The sequence below is a fragment of the Echiichthys vipera genome, assembly GCF_963691815.1.
Source record: "Echiichthys vipera genome assembly, chromosome: 9".
NCBI lineage: Eukaryota > Metazoa > Chordata > Actinopteri > Perciformes > Trachinidae > Echiichthys > Echiichthys vipera.
Genome location: NC_139834.1, coordinates 9621747 through 9643370, shown reverse-complemented (window position 1 = coordinate 9643370; position 21624 = coordinate 9621747). Strand labels below are relative to the sequence as shown.

The 21624-nt window shown below is 42.0% G+C and overlaps 2 protein-coding genes across 2 annotated transcripts in view; one reads left to right on the top strand and one right to left on the bottom strand.

The window, feature by feature from the left end:
• camta1a (calmodulin binding transcription activator 1a) overlaps nucleotides 1-13765 on the top strand; it is a gene marked incomplete at both ends in the record, with an annotated part of 289669 nt that extends 275904 nt beyond the window's left edge. The window contains 13 exon segments of the mRNA XM_083920379.1: nucleotides 4973-5160; nucleotides 5312-5508; nucleotides 5617-5695; nucleotides 5857-6205; nucleotides 6356-6831; nucleotides 7569-7747; nucleotides 8760-9003; nucleotides 9875-9946; nucleotides 10186-10206; nucleotides 10333-10532; nucleotides 11133-11207; nucleotides 11604-11634; nucleotides 13733-13765. Of these exon segments, the coding sequence (XP_083776505.1) occupies nucleotides 4973-5160; nucleotides 5312-5508; nucleotides 5617-5695; nucleotides 5857-6205; nucleotides 6356-6831; nucleotides 7569-7747; nucleotides 8760-9003; nucleotides 9875-9946; nucleotides 10186-10206; nucleotides 10333-10532; nucleotides 11133-11207; nucleotides 11604-11634; nucleotides 13733-13765 (2144 nt within the window).
• Nucleotides 13766-19307: 5542 nt separating this feature from the next.
• LOC310952083 (urotensin-2-like) lies at nucleotides 19308-20510 on the bottom strand (the record flags this gene model as incomplete). The annotated part of the gene is made up of 4 exons (XM_083920569.1): nucleotides 19308-19524; nucleotides 19611-19651; nucleotides 20015-20134; nucleotides 20405-20510. The coding sequence occupies 4 exons, from the start codon at nucleotides 20508-20510 to the stop codon at nucleotides 19411-19413; spliced, it is 381 nt and encodes a 126-aa protein (XP_083776695.1). The 3' UTR covers nucleotides 19308-19410.
• Nucleotides 20511-21624: the final 1114 nt, after the last annotated feature.

The following is a 21624-nucleotide window of genomic DNA, read 5'->3' as shown; positions in this document are numbered from 1 at the left end:
CAAATGCCTCAGAATACACCTGTTGCTGTTGTAATTCAATGATAAAATGCAAGACAGTAATTCCAGTGATGCTGGTATCTTGCTGGCTTAACCTGTGTTTTTAGATATGAAATCAAAATGTTGACATTAATGGTGATTGCCTTGTGTGCGAAGGACTTCCGCTCTTACCGCTCTTGTACAGGTTGCACAGTGTTGTTTGAATATGCAGTTAAGCTATGAGAACATTTTCCCTCTGACAACTGATTTTGGCTGGACGGACAGGGCATATAAAACATGGAAAATCACCTAAAAGAGAGAAAACAGTGAGCATGTTTTCCAGCATTGTAATGGCAAAATTCAACACAAAATCTGTATGAATCTGTAGTGTTCATTTCATTACCTCTGCAGAGGAGTTCATGTTTGCGGCTTGGTTTGTTTGTTGTTTGTTTGTTTGTTTATCTTTCGGCAGAATTCTGAAATAAAATACTGGCCCAATGTTCAAGAAACGTGGTGGAAGGGTGTAAAGAAAAGGAAGAGCCCATAAAATTTTGCAGCCTATCCGAATCACGGGGCGGATACACAAATTATTTTTCGCTCTTGTTAACTTTGCGAGGCATTTGTGCTGCATTCATGTGCGTCCATCCCGACTAAATTCTCATGAACACACCAAAGACGAAAGAACGACTTCCCAATGTGTGACATTGACATGAGCATGTAAATGCACCACCGGCCTTATCGGAGGTCCGCTCCCCATGTGCCATTCTAGTTTGCTTCTATGTGGAGTCTACATGTTCCTTCAGGTGATCCTGCTTCCTGCAACCGTCCAAAGAGGTTATTATAGGGTCTAAATGAAATTGTCTGTTATGTGTGTTAGCCTGGATTGGATAGATGGATTGACGACCTGTCAAGGTATCCTGCTTGTCACCCCAAGCCCCCCGTCCTGCGACCCTGAACAGGCAGTCATATAGCAGATGGATGGATTGATGGATAGATAGCATCTTCAAATTGATTTGATTCCATGACAAGACGTTAGAAAGAAATATGCTACTATCACATACAATATTGTTCTTTGAATAATTTAAATCCTGTGTTCTCGCTCTGCTAACAGGAAAAAAAAGAAAAACACACTATGTGAAAGTAAAGTCAGCCTTTGATCAACAGACAGCCATGTGTTCCAGCTGTGAGGGCTGCTGCCAGATGGCCTGGCCCCTTCCCCTGCACAGTCACAAATACCAGCCCCTGTCAGTCAGCTCACACAGAGACCCAGAGGGAGGCTGGCCTCCGGTCTCTCTGCGGGGTTACATGTGAGAAGTTGACTGGCTGCAGAGCAATAATGAGGTCCAGCATAAAACTTGATTGGCGTGACACAACCAGAGGTTTAGAAGTGAGAATTAAAGATGTCCTCCCACACTCTATCAGAAGTTCACTCTATGAATAACCCAACTCCTGTCTTCTCATCTCACTTCACCCTTGTCCTTTCTTTACCTGTAATATCCTCTGCTGTCTTCTTCCTCCCTTCCTCCTGCTCTCATTCAGCCCTGTCCTTCCTTTCCCTATCTGTCTTTATATCAACCTGTCTCATGAGGAGCTGCTGCCATGTCCCAGAGATGAGGCAGCTCAAATGGGGCAGTGCTGTGACATTGTGTTGGGTTTAAGCCCAATGCACAGGTCCTGTGCTGTCTCCTTTGAGAGAAGCTAATAAGAAGCAACGGCAGAGCCACAGAGATCTGGCGCTGGATATATCATGCAGAAAGTATACTTATGCCATGGATTTTATACAGAACTCACTTAGTAGATGTGTAACTTTTTCCATTAAGCACATCTTCTTAATCTGTGTGACAGGGCCAGGTCATGGGCCAGTGTCTGGTGCGTCCCATGATGACAACACTAGTAATTTATTCTAACGAGAGTCAGTCCCAAAACAAGTGACAAAATTAATCATTTGCGATATCGGTCATGAACGTTCAAGACCTCTTGTCAATGAGTATAGTGTGGTAGTTTCACTCTAGATATGTAATGTTCCCATTTTAGGCAAGAAAACTTTCAATCTATGAAAAGATCAGAAGTGTGGTATTTTCCCATTTACTTCAGGCTTTTGTTTCAGAGGTGAGACAAAACAGGTCATCATTTATCCGCATATTCCCTGTAATTTCAAAAAGTGCACTGTAATTGTTTTGGACAGAAAAATACTTATTTTCTTATCTGTTCTCATTTAGGTAACTCTCTCTAGATAACACTTAAAACTCCACAGTAAGACCCACAACAGAGTCCTGGTAGATACAAGTGTGAGAGAATTGATGGAGCATGAAAATGAGTGTAGTTTTTGAATTAGGAATGTGAAGAGTTTTCATATCCAATTAGGACTGGGAAAGTTAGCAAGCGTCCAAGTCCTGCAGGGGAATACATAACCAAAAGCAATGGGAAGATGTACAAGACATCTCCACAAGTGAGTGAACTGGACTCATTTGCAGAAACTTAGCTTTGCTCTGGAAAGCATATTTGTGTCGTGGCAGCTGTAAGTTCACACCTTGGCTGATGAATCGGCCAGTGTTGTCAATATAATAAGCGGTGGTCTGCCTCATTTTTGCAACTGCTTTTTAAAATAGCATGTTACAGTCTGCCCTAAATGTGTGAGAGTGACCACGTCTGCTGCCACACATCGTCACAAGGGAGTAAACCGGAGAGTGGGAGGGCGTTAACAACGTCACAGTGTTGTTACAGTTCTGTTTGGCTGCTCACCTTCCATGTCTCCTCCCTCTCCCCTCCCACTCGTCTCTACCCCCATCCTCCCTCTGCAGTGGACGTGCAACGCATTTGGAGCAGCAGGCAGCAGGTGGAGATGACATCATCTGCACTGCAGCACACTGCAGCACTGGGCCTGAACAAAGACATGTCAGCCTATCGCTAACTATCCCCTCTCTCTCTGTCTTCTCCATCTCTCCGTCTATGTCTCTCCCCACCGTGTCAGCCAGAGGGAGAGGGAGAACATAGCCTTTACCGAGTCAGATTGTAGGGCTGTGACCTATCTCTCGCTCTGACTCCCCTCCCGACACTCAGTCTTAAACAGCATCTCAAATCTTCACCTCACCTGTTTCCACTTGTCACATTGTGGATGAGTGAAGATGGATCCCACATAGGAGAATTTGTTGCAAACCCACCACCAAATTTTCCTGCTTGATAAGAGAGTGATCGGCTGACCTAGTCTACAGCACACACATGGTTCCAAGGCATGTTGTCACCGAGATCGCTCATTTACCAGCCAGTGACATTATGTTTCTGTGTTCAATGATAGCAGTTACTTGACCTCTTTTACAGTGACTTATAGGAGGTCTGACTGTGACATTAGCTCCTCATGGAGCCCTAAGCCATGACTGCCAACATACCATAAAGCGTAAATGTCACCAAGTCGTACAGTGAAGGCTCCCCGCTTAGAGTCATTAGGTCCCTACCTACAGCGTCAAAACTGAGACTGGGAAAGAGAGTAGACCAAGTACACAAAAGCACAGCAAAGAAGATTTATAGACTCAATCTTTTTCATTGTTTGCCTTTCTCCATTTTTTTTTTTTTTGGGGGGGGGGTGGGGGGGGGGTTACTGAGTCCTTCCCCTCCCCTTCATCAATAAGCCAATAGCACGCAGGCAGACCATACACACACAGCCATGTTCCTGTCGCCTAGTTACCGCTCGGCAGCAGGTTGCCACAGAAACGGCCTCATAGTGGCTAAATGGGGAATGCTAATGCAGTCTTCTATACTCCGTGCTGCAGTGGGCTCTCTGTGCCCATCCCATTCCACTGTCTGTACACAGCATACATTGTTTGTGTCTGTGTGTGTAGATGAGTGTATGTCAGGTGGTTTCCTAAATGTCTCAGTGAACCTCGTTTCCTATAATCTTGCATCATCATATCGCAACAGGTTTAAATTGTAGTGTTCATAAGTGTGTGGAGTTCTTTAATATTAGCTGCTCAAATGCATTTTGTGTAGTGATCAAAACCTGCTCAGTAGTGTCAGTGACACCCTGTTTGTTTTTGTTTTTTTGTGTCAGTTTCACTAATTAAAATTCATTTTAGTCTTTAGAAGTCACTTGCTCTGCCCTCTCCTCACTTACGTATTGAATTATGCAGTGTGTTCTATATTTCTGACAAGGCTGAAAACCTGAGCAGAGACAACAAGCAGAGCCACACTGACTGACACAGGGTACAAAGCAGTAGTTGCCTCCAAAGCCTTACACACCTCCATCCATCTTGATGTGTGAAAAGGCTCGCCTTTCAAGGTCTCTGGATAGATACAATTTGTGATTGATTCTGTACTGTCCTCTTACTATACAGGCTCATGGAACAGGGGTGGGCCGGGGCTCCTTGGCCTAATAGGGTGTACTTAATCAGCTGGAGAGGGCCTTCAGCTGTACACTCCCCACAGAGCATGTCTGAAGCCCTATGTGAAAGGGTGGACACATTTAACATGCCCCCACTCATTGGCCATTCAACCTGTATTAGTCAGCTGGGGCTGTGTTTGAGAGATGGAGGCAGGAGTTTAGGGATGACAGCCATTAGCAGATGATTGATGGGCTTTAAAGGTTATTTTAGTAAAAAACAATGTTTTGATGAAGTTAATGATTGATGCTATTGTTTCCACTCACACTCTGGGGAGATTAATAATGATTAGAAGGGGTTTTTATGTCACAGCTGAAAGTAGGCTATTAACTTCCCATCAGCTTTGCAGTTGCTCAGAAATAGACTTGTGCATTTGTTCTTAAATGGTTGATGGTTTTCCTCATGATGTTAAGCCCTAAGTCACTGCGACAGTCTTAATGCTGCTCAGAGCAACATATTTGGTGCAGCTTGTGGTGCATACTGTGTGATCATCTGTCTTGTCAGGACACAGGGTTGTTTGTGCTGGTAAAAGCAAAGACAGACATTTTTTAAATTCTTTTTCGCACACTGGATGCTACTTGTGTGCTGACGTGTTCTTCTTCTGTGTCCCACTGTTTGCCTAGATAACCAGTTCAGAATGTCTATCCTGGAGCGCTTGGAGCAGATGGAGAGGAGGATGGCAGAGATGGCCAGCCACCAGCAGTCGAGCAGTGCAGGGAGTGGTGGAGCTGGGGGAGGAACTGGAGCTGGGGGAGGAGGAGGAGGAGGGGGAGGAGGCGGAGGAGGTGGAGGCAACAACAGCCAGTCACAGGTAAATCACGCGACTCGTATGTTGTACATAAAGACGCACATATGACAGTACGCAGGAAGCACACTGTGGTTTGTCATACATAAAAAGTAACGTTGTCGTTAAGGAGGCATATACAACAACTAATAATGATATGCTCTTCTGTGTATGTAAGTGTTTATCTGGTCAGACGCAGGCCAGCAGCTCCTTCGAGAGTCGTGTCGTGGTGGTCTGTGAGAAGATGATGAGCAGAGCTTGCTGGGCCAAGTCCAAACATTTAATCCACTCCAAGACCTTTAGAGGCATGACACTCCTTCACCTGGCTGCAGGCCAGGGCTATGCCACCCTCATCCAGACACTCATCAAGTGGCGGTGAGAAGATAATACTCTACTAACTGTATAATGGTGCTTCGGTTTGTAATTGGTGTGCACCACACTAAATAGCAGTGAGATACTAATTGTTTTCTCTCTTCTGTCCAGCACCAAACATGCTGATAGTATTGATTTGGAGTTAGAAGTGGATCCTCTCAATGTAGATCACTTCTCCTGCACGCCTCTGGTAAGAGAGCTGAATTTTTAGAAAAGTGTGAGCAAGAAAATCCTAGTTTGTGTGTCATGTGAGAAACCTGTAGTCGGTGAAGATTGAGGTTTTTTCTAGTGTAATGAAACCCATTAACTCTGCTTCTCTTTTCTTTTTTCCCCTGAATGTTTTCCTTCCAGATGTGGGCATGTGCACTGGGTCACCTGGATGCAGCAGTGGTCCTGTATAAATGGGACAGACGTGCCCTAGCTATCCCAGATTCTCTGGGTCGCTTACCCCTCTCAATTGCCCGATCTCGTGGCCATACCAAATTGGCTGAATGTCTGGAGCAGTTACAAAGGGAAGAGCAGCAGCCACCACCCCCTCTACCACCCACAACTCGCATGTCTTTCTCCCCTGCCCCTGACACCCCCACCACAGACAGCTGGATGGTCAGCTGGGCAAACAACAGTGGAGTAGCACCCAGCGGCAAGAAAGGGGGTCCCGCCACCACTACAACTACATCCAGCACCACAAGCCTCAATCCAGGCCAGTGCAGCTCTCTTTTTGTCTCTGTCTTTAACTGTACACTTGTTAATCTGATGGCCTCACATAAGTCACTGACTGGAAAATCCTCTATTCTCCGTTTCTGTTAGTGTATTCTGCAGCTAATTGTTACATATTTTGTTTTTTTTGCAGACTTGAGAAGGCCCAGATCAGAGCCATCCAATTACTACAGCAGTGAGGGCCAAAGAGACCTCCCACTAGCTAAAAAACATAAACCCAACCCAGAACTGTTTCAGACTCGGCCTGACAAGGCCATGTCTGTTCCTCTGAGCCTGGAGCAGCAACAGCTCCACAAGCTGTCCTCTAGCCCCAAGAGCCTGTCCTCAGAGGGCCTGAGCTCAGACAAGGGCTTGTCTACAGGTGGCAGCACAGGGACAACCAGATGGACCTCCAGAGAAAATTTCTCCAGCAGCGGCATGGGGAGGAAGTCGTTGGGGGTCAGTGGAAGCAGCAGCCTGGGGAAGGAGAAACTAGTTAATCGGTTGCGTCAGCGGGAACAGCTAGGCATGTTGGTGATGGCTGACAGAGAAATGGCTGATGCAGAACTATTATCCTACCGGGAAGATCTGGAGAACCAGGACTGTCTCACACAGATGGATGACTTGCAGGTGAGAATAAACAAATGTGTACTCAAAATAATCTGAGCCCAAAACCTTTTACTGTTGATTTAAATTCCTGCATCACATAAATGCCATGATGTGCCTTCTTGCAGCCGATAAGACAACTGGATGCATGGGCACAAATAATCAAGGGAAAACTTTTGGTGAAAATTGGTATTAAAAAAATCTAATTAAAAGCCCCACATATGAAGTACATATATTACAGTTGTTAAATATATATTATCAGAGGGAGGCTGCAGTAAGAATATTTAGTGGCAACACTTCATATGCAAAAAGTAGCATGCATATGTATTACATTGTCACCAGTGAAAAACACATGGTGAAATATGATTTAAATTGTTCATAACCGCACCATGCCACTTCTTTTATGTCCGCCTTCTGCATTGGGTAGGCGGCATGCACCAGGCCAACCTGGCACTCTGTCGATGACCATCACTGCATAATAAACTCCCTCTATTGATCCACTTCGATAGCCAAGGGATTCTTTCAGCCATCCATCTCAGTCTAACTACTCCTCCAACAGATGAAGTACAGGATTAGGAATTTTTGCACTTTATTCCACTACGTCAGCATTAAAGTCAACATTTTGGTCACAATGCCAAACAAGTTAATCTACACATCTAGATCATTTACAGTCACCAAAATAGGTAATCACTCAACTATACATGGTGTTAAAACATTAACAAGGTGGGTCCCCCCCATCTTTGTTTGTTCCAACAAAACAGGCAAATATGATGACTCTGGCGGAGCACATCATAGAAGCAACGCCGGAGAGAATCAAAAGGGAGAACTTCACGGCAGCGGACTCTGTGCCCTTAGACACGTCAGGGGTCAGCAACACCATGAACTGGCTGGCCAACTACCTTGGAGATGTGGAACAGCTGCCGAGCATCATGCACCTACGGTAAGGAGCACCATGGGGCAGGGAATTGCAGATATGCATATTGTATTGCCAAAGTGTGGATGCGTGTACAGTATGTGTGTCCTCCCTTTCATGCTTTTTTCTGTATTGTTACACGTTGGTACTGTCCTAATAGGTTAATACTTTGTGGTAGTAAGATGGGTGGACAGTAAAAAAGAAAAGCTTAAAGAGAACACTTACTCACGCAACACATACTGTAAATTAAACTGCCAATTTAAAGTCAGAGTGAAACTGCATTTTGGTGTACGGTGTGTCCTTTTTAAACAGGTTATTTGTTTTAAGCATAATGCCACGATGGATCATTCAAAAGTGTAAACTAGTGGGATGTCGATTTGAAAAGATAGACTGTTTTATTTGATAGAGGGGGCAATGACCTAGGATTGCTTATTATCTGAGACAGTGTTATTCTGATTTACACCCACTACAGTTTTCACCAAAACTTGTAGGCAGTCAAAGAAATAAGCTACAAATAACACTTTCTATTATCAGTTGTTAAAGGAGCTGTACTCCGAAATATACTAAATAAAATAGGTGTGGGATTGCCTCCACATAGTTCTCACACCAATACGTGAAAAGATTCATGAACAGCTCGACCATCTATCACAACAAAAAAACTGGGATGACAACACACTGTGTAAGAGAGTGACTTCATTCTCTGCTCAGGACACTATACTACTACTACTCCACTATATCTTTGCATAGCAAATAGTTGTTTGCTGCTATATTAATGTTCTGAATGTTGAGTACTGTGCCTTTAAATTGCTTATGTGGCATGGAAATGGAAACACTCTCAATCTGTTGTGACTTTGATTACTACATCGACCACTGCTTTACTAAAGAGCAAGACAGTATTCATAAGTTAGATGTAGAAAGAGTTTGATAGACAGGTGTAGTGTAAACTTGAATATTCACTCTGTGCTTCATTCTTATACTAAACATACATAAAAGAAATAAAGGGCTCTGAAATAAAGTTACAATTTCTTTCTTTCCTCAGATCTCTGTATAATGAACCCCTGACCCCATCGTCCAACCCCATCCTCAGTCCTGGGGGTTCTCCACTGAGAGAGGGGCCACTGGAGAGGTCTACACTCCCATCCCCAGCTGACTGGAGTGAGTTCATCAACGCCTCCAACAGCAAGGTGGAGCGAGACCTGGCCCAGCTGACTCTGTCAGATCCAGAGCAGAGAGAGCTGTATGAGGCCGCCCGCCTAGTCCAAACTGCCTTCCGCAAGTACAAGGTACAGGCCCGGTGCTCAGGTGACATATGCTGTTTGTACTGCAGCCCGCAGTGACAGGGCTGTACTGTTAGTACTGGTATTATTACTGTAGATGGTTTTCTTTTGGGCTTTTGGAGAGATGCTGAAGGGTTCACAATTATTTGGTTCCAAACTATGGAGTTTTGATTTCTGCAGTAAAGTTCAGGGTTATGATATGTGTCTTTAGCATCTTCCATGTGTTTCTAATCGTGCTTAATATTACTCTATCTCTACCTCTGTCTCATTCTCTGTTCCTCTGCTCATATACACATGACAACATAAACCAAATCCAAATATGTCCCTGTGGTTTCAGCATGGGAAGGTGCCTTGAGCAGAGCATGGCCTTGCTTAGAGGAACGACTGCACTGTCCCCCGTATCCCCGCTCTAATTAGACACAATTAAGCTTATGTTCTCCTCCTCTCTCTTTGTCTCTGCTTCTCTCACTTAGTTAGGTGTATGGAGCCTGCTACTGCCTGTTTTTAACTAGCTCTCCACACACCAGTCCTTTCCCCCTGCCCGATCCCATTCCTCAACTCGCTACCCACCCCCCAGCTACTTTTAATGAGTTTTCATATGACAAACTGTTCGCTGTCGTTTACAGTCATCTGTTATGCCTGTCTACCCGCTGATACTGAGGTGGACCTTTGGCTCTGTGTCGCTTAACAGTTCACCTCCTTCTCCCCACTGCGTACAATGTGGCCAGTTCACCAGGGGTGGACTCTTGCCAGGGTGGCATTCAAATTCCGGCCTGCAGGAGACCTCAGGGCAACTTGACAGAGCCACCAATATCCTTTGTGGCAAAATGCAGGTTCAACTGTGACCTCTGACTTATCCCACTCTACTCTCCAACAGGGACGGCCGCTCCGAGAGCAACAGGAAGTAGCTGCTGCTGTTATTCAACGTTGTTACAAGAAATACAAACAGGTAGGCACCACCAGAGCATAGACGTGGTCCTAATATGCTCCCATCTAATAAGAGCTTTTGTTTACAGGCTCCGATTTAATTAGGGTTTATCATAGTCTTTTGGGAGGCAGATATCTTCATGAGTCAATTATCTAAATACTCTTAAATATATTTAATTAGGCTTTTCATACTCAAGAGGTTTTGAGAATAGAGTATGTTAGTACATCATTCACAATATCTCCCTTTTTTCTGTTTGCAAGCTAACATGGATAGCCTTGAAGGTAAAGATTCTTCACTACCAGCAGATGAATTCAGTTTGTGTTCATCTACTACAGCGTGAAACCATAGCACTATTGCCGTATTCACACGCAGCAAAGCATGACATATGGTTTTGTTCTTGTTGGCAGTATGCACTTTATAAGAAGATGACGCAGGCCGCCATCCTTATCCAGAGTAAATTCCGCAGCTACCACGAACAGAAGAAGTTTCAGCAGAGCAGGAGGGCTGCCGTGCTCATTCAGCAATACTACCGCAGCTACAAGGAGTTTGGCAGGCTGAAGCCCCACCACCGTGGGGCTGCTGCTGCCCTGGTGCAGCACAAACTGAGGTAGACACTCACTTACCGTTGGCCAACTACTGGAATATGATAAACCTGCTAAATACAGCAGATTGTGATACTACAAAATGACATGCAATGGTTAAAGGTCCCATATTGTGAGTGAGAATTCCATATCTTTTTTATAATAAAGCAGGTTGAGGTGCTATATAAATACTGTGAAAGTATAAAATGCTCAATCCACAGAGAAATGCACACAGCCCGTATTCACAAAACTGTAAACGAGCTGTCAGGATTTCTGTATAGGTATATTCAGACAGACAATAGAAAAATAATGTGTTTTTTGAACATTAAAGCACGTAAACAAGTTCTAGTAGAGACCCAAAATACAAGTATGAACTTAATAATGGGCGTTGTATTGGGCCTTTAACTTATTGGAGTTGTACAGGGATCACTAAATGCCTCAAGTCATTTATGGACAAGCCCATTTGCAGAAGGATTTTAGACATCATGAACAGTCTTATAACAGTTTATTACCATGTTTTTAAATAGAACCCTTCATTTTTACTGAAAGATAAAAGAGACATATGCCAGTTTTAAACTGTTGCTCTACAAAAGGATAGACACTGTGTTCTTTCTGGTGTTTTACAGAGGTAGTCTGCTCACAAAGAGGCAGGATCAAGCTGCCAGGAAGATCATGAGGTTCCTACGACGCTGCCGCCACAGGTAGACCGCAACACTGGCTCCCACACACATACTAACATACTTATTTATACATACATACATTAAGACATTAGGTTAGATAAAGCTTCACATTCAGATTTACTGCACGGGTTGGTTCATGGTCTGAAATAATAAAATCCCACTGAGCTAATCAGTAAGACACAGTAGAAGCTACCATTAGTTTCATAATCTTGTCCATCTCTCAACTATTCTTTTCACTCTGTGTTATGTGATTGTTTTATTTTTGTTGGACAAATTGGGTGGTTAGAAATGTCTCCAACACCTAAGCGCCACCCCTCTCCCTCACTGTATTTGGCCCCCACCTGTCCTCGCCCCCTCCCTCACAGTGCCTACTGTGTGCTAATAGCTGTCTGGTATTGTTTTGCTGTTTATGCCAAGCCCCTTGATGGACCATAGACTGTTCAAGCGGGTGAGTGCAGCCTCAGCAACTCAGTTCGTGCCCCTCTCTCTCTCTCTCTCTCTCTCTCTCTCTCTCTCTCTCTCTCTCTCTCTCTCTCTCTCTCTCTCTCTCTCTCTCTCTCTCTCTCCCCCCCCTCTCTCTCTCTTACTCTGTATGCCTCTTTCCCCCTCTTATCTCATCTATCTTGTCTCTCACTCTTTAATAATACAGTTCTCCTCGGCCTCAGCCTCGGGCTTTTGCCTTCTCTTCCTCCTTCCTTCACTCTCATTTTCCCTTTTTTGCTCTTTCTCTCCCATCCCTCCACCCACCCTACCTCCTTCTCCATCACTGTTGCTTGATGCCTGCTTGCATGAAGGCTGCCGACTGGAGCCACAGGTGGACTGAGAAACTCAGATTAAGAGCAGAATCCTGAACTAACAAAAATGCTTATGAATGACAATATCACTGCAACACTTAACAGGCCCTTCTCTGACTCTCTGTATCTCTGTCTTTCTCTCCTTGGGAATTACTTTTTGTTCATATTATTTTCTATTTTAGTTTTGTGTGGTTATGCAGATAGCCAGTTTGAGAAAACGGAAAGCTTTTTTCAATCATGTTTTATTCTGCTGCATGTCAAGTGGTGACGACTCTGAGCCTTGCTCTTCTACCTTTGGGCATGCTATGGGCCTGCTGTTTCTCAAATAGTTGTCTGTCCGTCTGATTGGCTGTGTGTCCTGTTTCTAGCCACTAGACAGACTGAAAGGGGGACTTAACCCTCTAAATTGCATTTACTAAAACTGTGTCAAACTGTTGACTGTATTCTGCCCACTGGTTTATCAAAACACAACAAATAATTTAACAAAAAGATACACCTGGATGGGGAAAAAGCTCTGAACATTATATATAGCTGTATAGAAGTTTGGTTATTTTCATAAACCATTAACCTCCTTGCTGTTGACATTCATATTTCATGGTTTTACTTTTTTCCATTTTTGTTGTATACTGTCCTAAAATAGGGTACCATGCTTTTAGAGCAGGTGAGATTGTTGATGTAGTCACCTCTTATGGCAGGCGTTGTCTGCTATACTGTGATATAGGTTAGGAAGCTGTGATAGCATGTAGGTCACAGAACAACAACAAACAATAGGTTCCTCCACCCTTTGGGACTAGAGCTTTAATAGATTCATACCTCCAGGGAGTACTCCAGCTCAGCATCAGAGGACGCAGCACACACACAAACACACACACACACACACACACACACACACACACACACACACACACACACACACACACACACACACACACACACACACACACACACACACACACGCAGACACTACATCTAACCATGCATCTATGTAGTCTGCTATTCATCAGTGCATAAATGTTGCAGGAGTTACTCTCTGATGGCGGTCGATGTGTTAAAACCACTTTAAGAGTATTCGACAGGCTGACCTTTTTGCTCTTACACTTGAGACGAGTGCCTCTTCTGTGAACTCACACCAGCATCGTTTAAACTTTTTTATTCTCTCCACAAATGGAACATGTCTTCTCAGCCTCGACCGGCGTGTTTGGAAATTCTTCTCTTGAACATTTAGTGCAATGATTAAGACTTTTCATCACTGATTAAAGTTCTACATTACATTTGAATCATTATTCACTATGATCAAAGGATTATTCACTTCATGCTGTGAGGTACCAGTGTCACATGCTGAGGAAAAAAAGTGTTTCAGGGTGTCACTTTGAAATGAGTTATATTTATTTCAGTAGAATAATTGTAATTATAGTAATTATGATATCATTACCATATTGTGTTGGGACGCTTCAAAGTGAAATACATTTATCGAAAAGTGAGTTTTATTCTAAATGTAATAGATTAATATGGTAATGATTCTGTAATTGTGCTATAATTGTTCTCTCTTGTTCATTCCAAAGCTTAATTCAATCCTGACCAGCATTTTCTTTCACAGGCCAGACGTAGTTCCTGATGATCTGGGCTGACTTGATATTGTTCTTATAGTTCTGAACAGTGTGATACTGTTAGGCCTGTGCGTGTCTTGATAAGCTTGTTGACTCAAGTTGTGCATGTTGTATTCATGTACACTTGTCTCTCTCTGTTTCCCAGGGTGAAAGAATTGAAAAGGGCCAGGGAACATGAGACCCCTCAGAAGAGCCCCCTCGCAATGTGACGTCACTCTCCTGACTCCTCTTTTTCATTTTTGTTTGTACCCGAGACATTTTACAAGAGAAATGGAAGGAAAAAAAAACATCAATGCAAGCACTGCAATTATTACTACTACTGCAGTGTTACTGGTTCAACTACTATTACATGTGCAACAGCATTTTTTCACATATCTATTCTTTCCACTGACTTGATTTTGGTCGGAGAGTGGCAACCTCTACGGGATTATAAACTAAAAGGGTCGGGGTGGGGGGTGCAGAACATTTGCTTCATGGCATTTTTTGCACTTTTTCATGGATTGCTTTGTCTTTTTTGAATATGAAGAGGTTTTGGACGGTAAGGAAGCGAATGCAGGACATGCCTGAGGAGGTCTGTCAAACACAAGGACCTCAAGAGACGTTAATTAAGGCTGCTGCGGGAGATCTCTGAGGATAGGGAGACCACGCAGAAACACTCTGGGCTCTAATTGTATTTCATAATTTTTTAAGTGACCAATCAATTCATTTGAAGAAGGATTTTTTTTTTCAAACCAAATATATTGGTCACCCTCACGCCAACCTTTATCCACTGCTGTAGATGAAATGGTATTCAATTTAGCTCAACGATTCCTACTGTCCCACTGTGCTCTACCCCACCAGTCTGCCCACACGGGTGGAGCTACAAATGAATGTAGTCCGGGGTTTAACCATGCAGAAGCAGATGGGGGGGGGATAAAATATTTCTGTTTTGCCATTTCTTAAAAAAACCCTATGCTTTATAGTATATATTGTCACTTTATTACTTGAATTTGTTCCATACTGTCCAATGTATTTGTTCCATCATGTCCAATGTATTGGTGATCTGTATCTTCAGACTCTGTCGTTGAATCCTACCAAGAAAAAATGCATGACTTCTTGGCAAGAAAAGTCTTTGCTTGTGTGCTTATGGTCTAGTCTTTCAGCCAATCCTCTGATTTCTTCTTTTTGTTTCCATCTTCTCCCCCCATAAGTTCTGTCATCTCAGTAATTAAGCTATCCCTGTATTGTCCTGTTTTGTTTCAGTTTGCTTCGTTCAGTTGATTGATCCTCTGAAATCTAACAAGAGAAAAGAACTTGCCTATTTTGTGTTGTAATGGTTATGGTCATGCAGGTTATTAATGTTCTTTTTAAATGAACTTCAGAGCCTGTGAAGGCTTTTGAGGGGAAGATCACATACATTGCCTTGACGTCTTAGAGATTCTTTGAGGGGTCCCTAAGCTTGTCCCAAAATAGGGGTTTGACAAATCCATATTTTTGACAATTGAGCGATTTCTGTATATAAAGAAGGCTGAAAGTACGTAGGAAAAAAACATTTACCCAAAGGGGATTGTATTTTAGAAATATATTATTTTATTCATTAAAAATGGGTCAAAAACAGGTACGAGACAAAAACAGAATATTTGTATAGTTTTGTTTGAATGCCTAAGAAGTATGGTTGTATTGTTTGTAAATAGTGTAAATACCTGGGATAAAAATGAGCTATGTGCATGAAAAGTATGAACAGAGTCAAAAGGGAAAAAACAACAAAAGCAGTAGTGGCTACGCTCTGTAAAATTAAAACTATTTCACTATTAGAGTATTTTATTTTATTTTGATTGTTCTTAAGAAGAACATTTTGCTAAAGCATGATATTATTGCAACATAAAAAGTAAAAAAAAATACTGTATTTAGAGTTAGGAGAAGTCTGCAAAATTAACTTAAAACATGTATGGTTATGTTTACTTTTTTTTTTTTAGTTTGTTTGTTTTGGGCTACCAAGAATCTTTTGCCAATGGTGCCAAGGTATGTGAATGCTATATAGCTTAAGAAGAGAATTAAGTTAATTTTTGCCGAACAGATAATCATACAGTGAAATACACACTAGCACTGAAGACCATAAGATCACAAGTGGTCGAGGATCACTAGAACAATAAGGTACACAGACAGTTTGCAGAGGGAGTCATATTTAAGCAGAAAGCATTTGAGTCTCTCATGTCTTCACCATTCCCCACTGATAACTGAAGCATTGGTCCATCACTGAATACACCATAGCGGAGTTTTGAGTTTTATTTTTGTTGTCATCGCAAATGGAATGTGCTACTGAGCTATCTTGCCTGAACTTAAAGTTTGGCAGCCTTGCTCATGGTGTTCCTATAAAGTGTAATCACTCCTCGTCACTGAGAAAGATTGAGTTCACCTCTTTAAATTTACACTCTGTTGCAGCAAGCATTGATTAATCAAGTCTTGGCTGATCCCTGTAATAACCTGGTGACAGTGTTTTCCCAGAACAGTGTTTAAATTGTATTTTTTTTTTTTAAACAACACCTTGATCAAGGCTGCCGGGGTCTAAATAGACCTTGTATTCCATGTCAAAAAGAACAAAGAAAAAGACGTCTAGTTTAAAAACATGTGTAGCATACTGTACATGACTGGATTCATATGTTGAGCAGCTGAAAACATTTGCAAAACTAACTGTTCCGACATTCAAAAGGTGCTAAACTGATTCTATCTGGACAGACAGAAAATTGTTACTTGCCGAGTCAATGAGCCAAAATGACTGTAGGAACTAATGTGTAAAACAGTGCACCGGTGCCATTTATGAGGCATAAGATGTGTGTTGTACACTGGATAATATAAGCATGTATAACAGTTTTGATTAGGCTGAAGGAACAAGTGAGAGAGAACCTGAGATGCTGGTTTAGAGGCACCTGTTGGTTGCTGCCTAATTTCTATTATATATTCCTACCAGAACCAACATTAAGTGTATTCTGTATCAAAGTAATGACATTTGATTATTCAGCCAAGTGCCACTGAAAAACTTGAGATTTGTTTATTGAAATGTTGTCATGTTTGTTAAATAATTATTAGGCTACGTAGGTATTTCTCACATTGATTTCCTTGACTGACTGGTTGTTTTGTTGTTTTTTTCCACACACACCTCTGATATGTAAACTTTATTTCCCGAGTGTTTATGTAGAAAGTGCCTATTCATATCCTGATCACACAAACCCAGTGTCAAAATGCATACGATTTAGCTGAGAGTGAGAGAATGTGAGAGAACATGGTCACCCAGAGATAGTGCTGTATCCTCTACATGAACTCACATGCTCACCATCACTTTACACTCACCAAAGCGACAATATGATATTCCCATTCACTCCGGTATCACTACAGCACTCCAGCTTGTCAACATGCTAAGCTTTAAGTTGATTCGTATGTCTTCTTTTCTTTTTTCTAATGGGACAGCTTGTTAAAATCACACTTAGAAATGCCACTACTGGGGTTTGTTGCCTTGCATTCATCCTCCTGGTCTGTGGTTAGAATGCATAGCCAATACAATGTCGTGACAAAAAGGAGAGGGATTTATTATGCTTGCATGGGTAAAATAGTTAACTGGGTGACCGAACTGCACCTAAAGCATGCTTATTTTCCTAGAATCGGTAGTCAGATAGACTTGTTAAAAGACTTACTGTTCTGTAAAACGATGAACGTTGGTTTGACGTGTCACAGAACTCAGAAAGACAGAGGGCATGTGACTGGAGGGATTACGGGAAACCTACAAATGAGCCCATGATCGATACTCAGTAGTTACTGAGGTTTTCATAGCAAAGCATGAGGACAGGATTGTTTTTAGACCAAGCTCTAACTTTTTAGACTTTTTCTTTCTTTATTTCTTTATTTTTTTTATCCTTTTAGATTTGATCAGTGCGCTCCCAACTTCTAATAAGGACAAGTGGACATGTTTGGAGATCATTGTGACAGTATGTATAGCAAGTATTAACTTAAGCGACACACGGTACACACAAACACATGCACAAGACGCAGCACACATACAGACATGTCAAGATTTGTTTGTACACTGAGCAGCATTGCTCTTCTCCAGGCTGAGGGACTGGTTCACCTCCCTTCTGTATTTTACTCAGGGTGCCAAAATGGGGAGGAGGAAGCAGAGAAGGACATGTGATTCACAGCAGAAAAAGCTGAAATTGAAAAAGGAAGACCTTTCAGACAAGTTCACCGCTGTGATACTGCAGTCTTTAAAATGAACGAATATCAAATATAATCCATTTCCTCTCAGCTGGACATTGCAGACACTGGTGGATCCCTGGAATAAAGTTATATATAGCTCATTAAGATCAATGATTTGACTTTCCCTCATAGAAGCCTGTCAAATGATATTATAATACTGTCTGGTTCTTTAGGCCTTTAATTTATCTAAGTGAAGAGTAGAGAGTATTTAAGATTAAGAGTGTAGTTATATGAAAAGTTCACCTGCAAATCTTGTTTTTACTGCCATTTACGAATAGGATGACAGGTTAGCTGAAAGGCACTCTTCATATACAGTATTATCAATTTCAAGACGTTCTGTGAATTGACCTGGGAATCTGCCTTTCCTCCTCTTCTTTTTTCCCCAAGCACCCAAACCAGAGAAAGGTAGGCACATCAGGACAACCGAACAGAAACAGTTTTACAACATATTCCACTTGTGGACATAGAGCAATAAAGAACTATTTTGTGGAGACCTATAGACCTTGTGAAGTTTAAAATGACTGGACACATGTAGTCGACTTACTCTTATGCAAATGCCAGTATTGCAAGACAAGCATTCAGTAGTTTATGGACAGCAATTATATGGCACCCTTTACCGAAATGCACGTTTTCATCAATTCCAAACCGAGAAGAAAAAAAAGGCCCTGCTTTGATAGAAAGTTATGGGTCCTCGACACTTTGCATGTGAACTAGTGTTAGATCTATTTTCCTCTCCTCTATAGCCGTCTTTCTCTCTGTCTTTCCCTGTTATGTGACCCAATTTTCTCCGCTCCCGACCCTAACCCTTAAAACTTTCATCTCCTCTTGGTTCTCCTAATGTGTTTTGTTCTCCTCCTTTTTCTTCCCTTCTCTTGTTTGTAAGTTTTATTTTTGTAATTGTGCATGTACAAGCGTCACTGACTCGATGGATATGTTAAAAAAAAAAAGAGATTTCAGCTGCTGAAGCCATGCAAAACGTTTTGAATTGCCCTTAAAATATGGAAGATGTTTTCTGAATGCTTTATATTCTTTCTGCTGTAAAATAATAAAAAAAGGAAAAAATGAGGAAAACTCGAGAAAAAAGTTTGCTCCGTCTTTTTGTTTCTTCTTTTACTTTAAGGAAGGGAGCCTGGTTTCTTCTGCTGCCAGTATATTTCTCACCACCACCTTTTTTTTAATCAAGAAAAGACAATTAGCAGAGAGCGTTTGTAGAATATAGTTTTTATTTCTATTCAACATCCAGTGCTGTATACCCTTTGACTTTCACATTTAAAAGACATTTGGTCATACATCAGACAACCAAGGACTTACAGCAAATGTTTGTACATAAATAAAGTTTCACACAACATAAAAGTAATCTCAATAAATCGTCTTAAAGTCCCCAAGCAACCTGTCTCAATCATACCTATGGCATTGTTCTTTTTGTGACTAAATACCGACAGTGGTTATGCACATATATGAGTGTGTATGTGTGAGTACATACACCTGGGCATACATGATACTTCTTATTTTGTCTGTATGTGAGTACAAGATAGAGCTTTTTGTTTTAGTGCAAGCCCCTACTCTTGTCTGTAGCCTCAAAACCAGTTGACAGTGTTAGACACAGTACTTCCAGAAACACTCAGAATTCCCTGCTCTCTTCCTGAACTGCTTGCGGATGCCGAGCGCATGGCTGAACGGATTTAGGAGACTTTGTTTCTCCAACAGGACCTGAAAGACAGGATAAAGTATAAGTGATAAACATGGTATTTACAATATCAAGCTTGCTTTTTAGGCATAACGTGTAGAAAACCCACCTCTCTTTTCATGTCCCGTGGAAGCAGGCCTGTTCTGACACCTGAGAGAAAATGAAACGAGAAATGATTCTGATATTTGAGATAGCTCATGTTAGTTTTTTGCATTAGCTATGTTTTTATGTGCACGTCAGGCTTTTGGGTATGAGCGTAGTAAGAGTTCTCCAGTGGTGCGCTTGCTCTGTATCCGACCATTGAAAAATACGGATACACTGGTATAAGTGTGTGAGATGTTTCTGCAAAAAGAAAGTGGTGATGTCCCTTGGATAAAATAAGTGTCTGCACAGAGTATGAACTCATTAATATAAGATGAGCTGTGTGTGTGTGTGTGTGTGTGTGTATGTGTGTGTGTGTGTGTGTGTGTGTGTGTGTGTGTGTGTGTGTGTGTGCGTGCGCGCGCTTCTTACCGTCTCTGTTAAACTCCCCAGATATCAGAGTGGAATATCTGAGACCATCCCGAGAAGGGAAGGTTTGCTCAGAGAGAGACAGATCATCCAGAGAGCCGAGTCTTTGGTCCTCCACTGATACTGAGGATTACCCAACAACCCCACAAAGTTGGTAACACACAACTGACAAATGTAGATTCACACAGTGTACATTTTTTAGACTGAAACTGAATACATTGTCTCAAAGCAGAAAAGTCCATGTGTGGACTGGCAGAACAATTAGTGTTCAACACTGCGACTCTAAAATAATTACTTGTAGGACATGACTTGCCTGCCAGTAATCTTCACAAATTACGAATTATGAATTTCTATTAATAACAAGCTCTGATGGAAATGTCACTTTCCACTCACCGGGTCCTGGGTAGGGCATCTCCGCTGATTCTGTGATGGGGTGGGCCAGCAGTGGGCCTGAGGCCACGAGCAGTAAAGCCCAAGACAGGTGATGGTTACACTTCATCACTACAGGACGCTGTTGTTGGAAGTGGATCTGATTCGCACGGTGGTCCTCAGGTGAAAAGAAGACTTGTACATACTCTGTTGGTCCCATCTAGGTTATATACTTCCAGCCGAAGCCTATCCCCCCTCCCGTATGCCACACAACAGACACACACTTTTGCCGGCCACAACAGCCATTAACGATATCCACAGTCCCATCCCTTCTAACTTCAATAAATCAACAGGCAGTCACATGTGAATTATAGGCTCAATAAAAAGACAAGTGCCATGGCCCATGCTTCAAGGGCACAGTCATGTTTTACCAGCTCTTCAGCTTGATTGACTGTTTTACTGACTTTGCAAATGGGATTGAAGCAGGTGTTTCAGATGTCACTCTCAACAACATCCCATGGGGGAGCAGGTGGAGCAACTGGGGAGCCAAATGACTAATGTTTTTATGCTACCAGCTCATTAAACTCTTGGACTATTTGAATCCTCAAACTCCACAATTGGAGCTGCATACAAAGCAAAGAGAATTCCTAATAAAACTGAATAATTACTGGCTCAGAGGTTGAGTGGAAATGCTTAAATGTTCAAGACGTTGTAGCCTATAAGCCATTTGACATTTTAAGTTAATTTAACACAGCTGAGAATTTTCCATGGGTCACTGAATCAGATTGATTAATGCATGTTATTTAGAGGCCCTGTTCTGGTAAGATGTTAAATGTGTGCTTTCATTTCTTCTTAGTCATGCAATAAAACTCAACGTTATTAGTATGACCAGATGGACAGAGTCAGAAAACCTTTCCAGTCGGTGGAGACTGGCAGAGTCATATTTTGCACCTCTGTATGTAATTTGTGTATTTATTAGAAGTGTGACGTCAATGTTCAGTCTCTTGTATGATAATGAGGGTCAGGAAGCGACAGTGACATTTAGTTTTATAGCCAGAAGGCCAGACACTCCATTAGGTGTTGCTTTATACCATAAAAAATCGACTACGATTTATATTCTGTATTAGTCAAGGTCCTGCTGCCAATCTCAGCTTATTCCAGTCTCTCAAATAAATGTTTACTCCCCCATACTTGAGGTTTATTTACTATATAGATATATACATGGGGTCCTCTTTACAATTTTA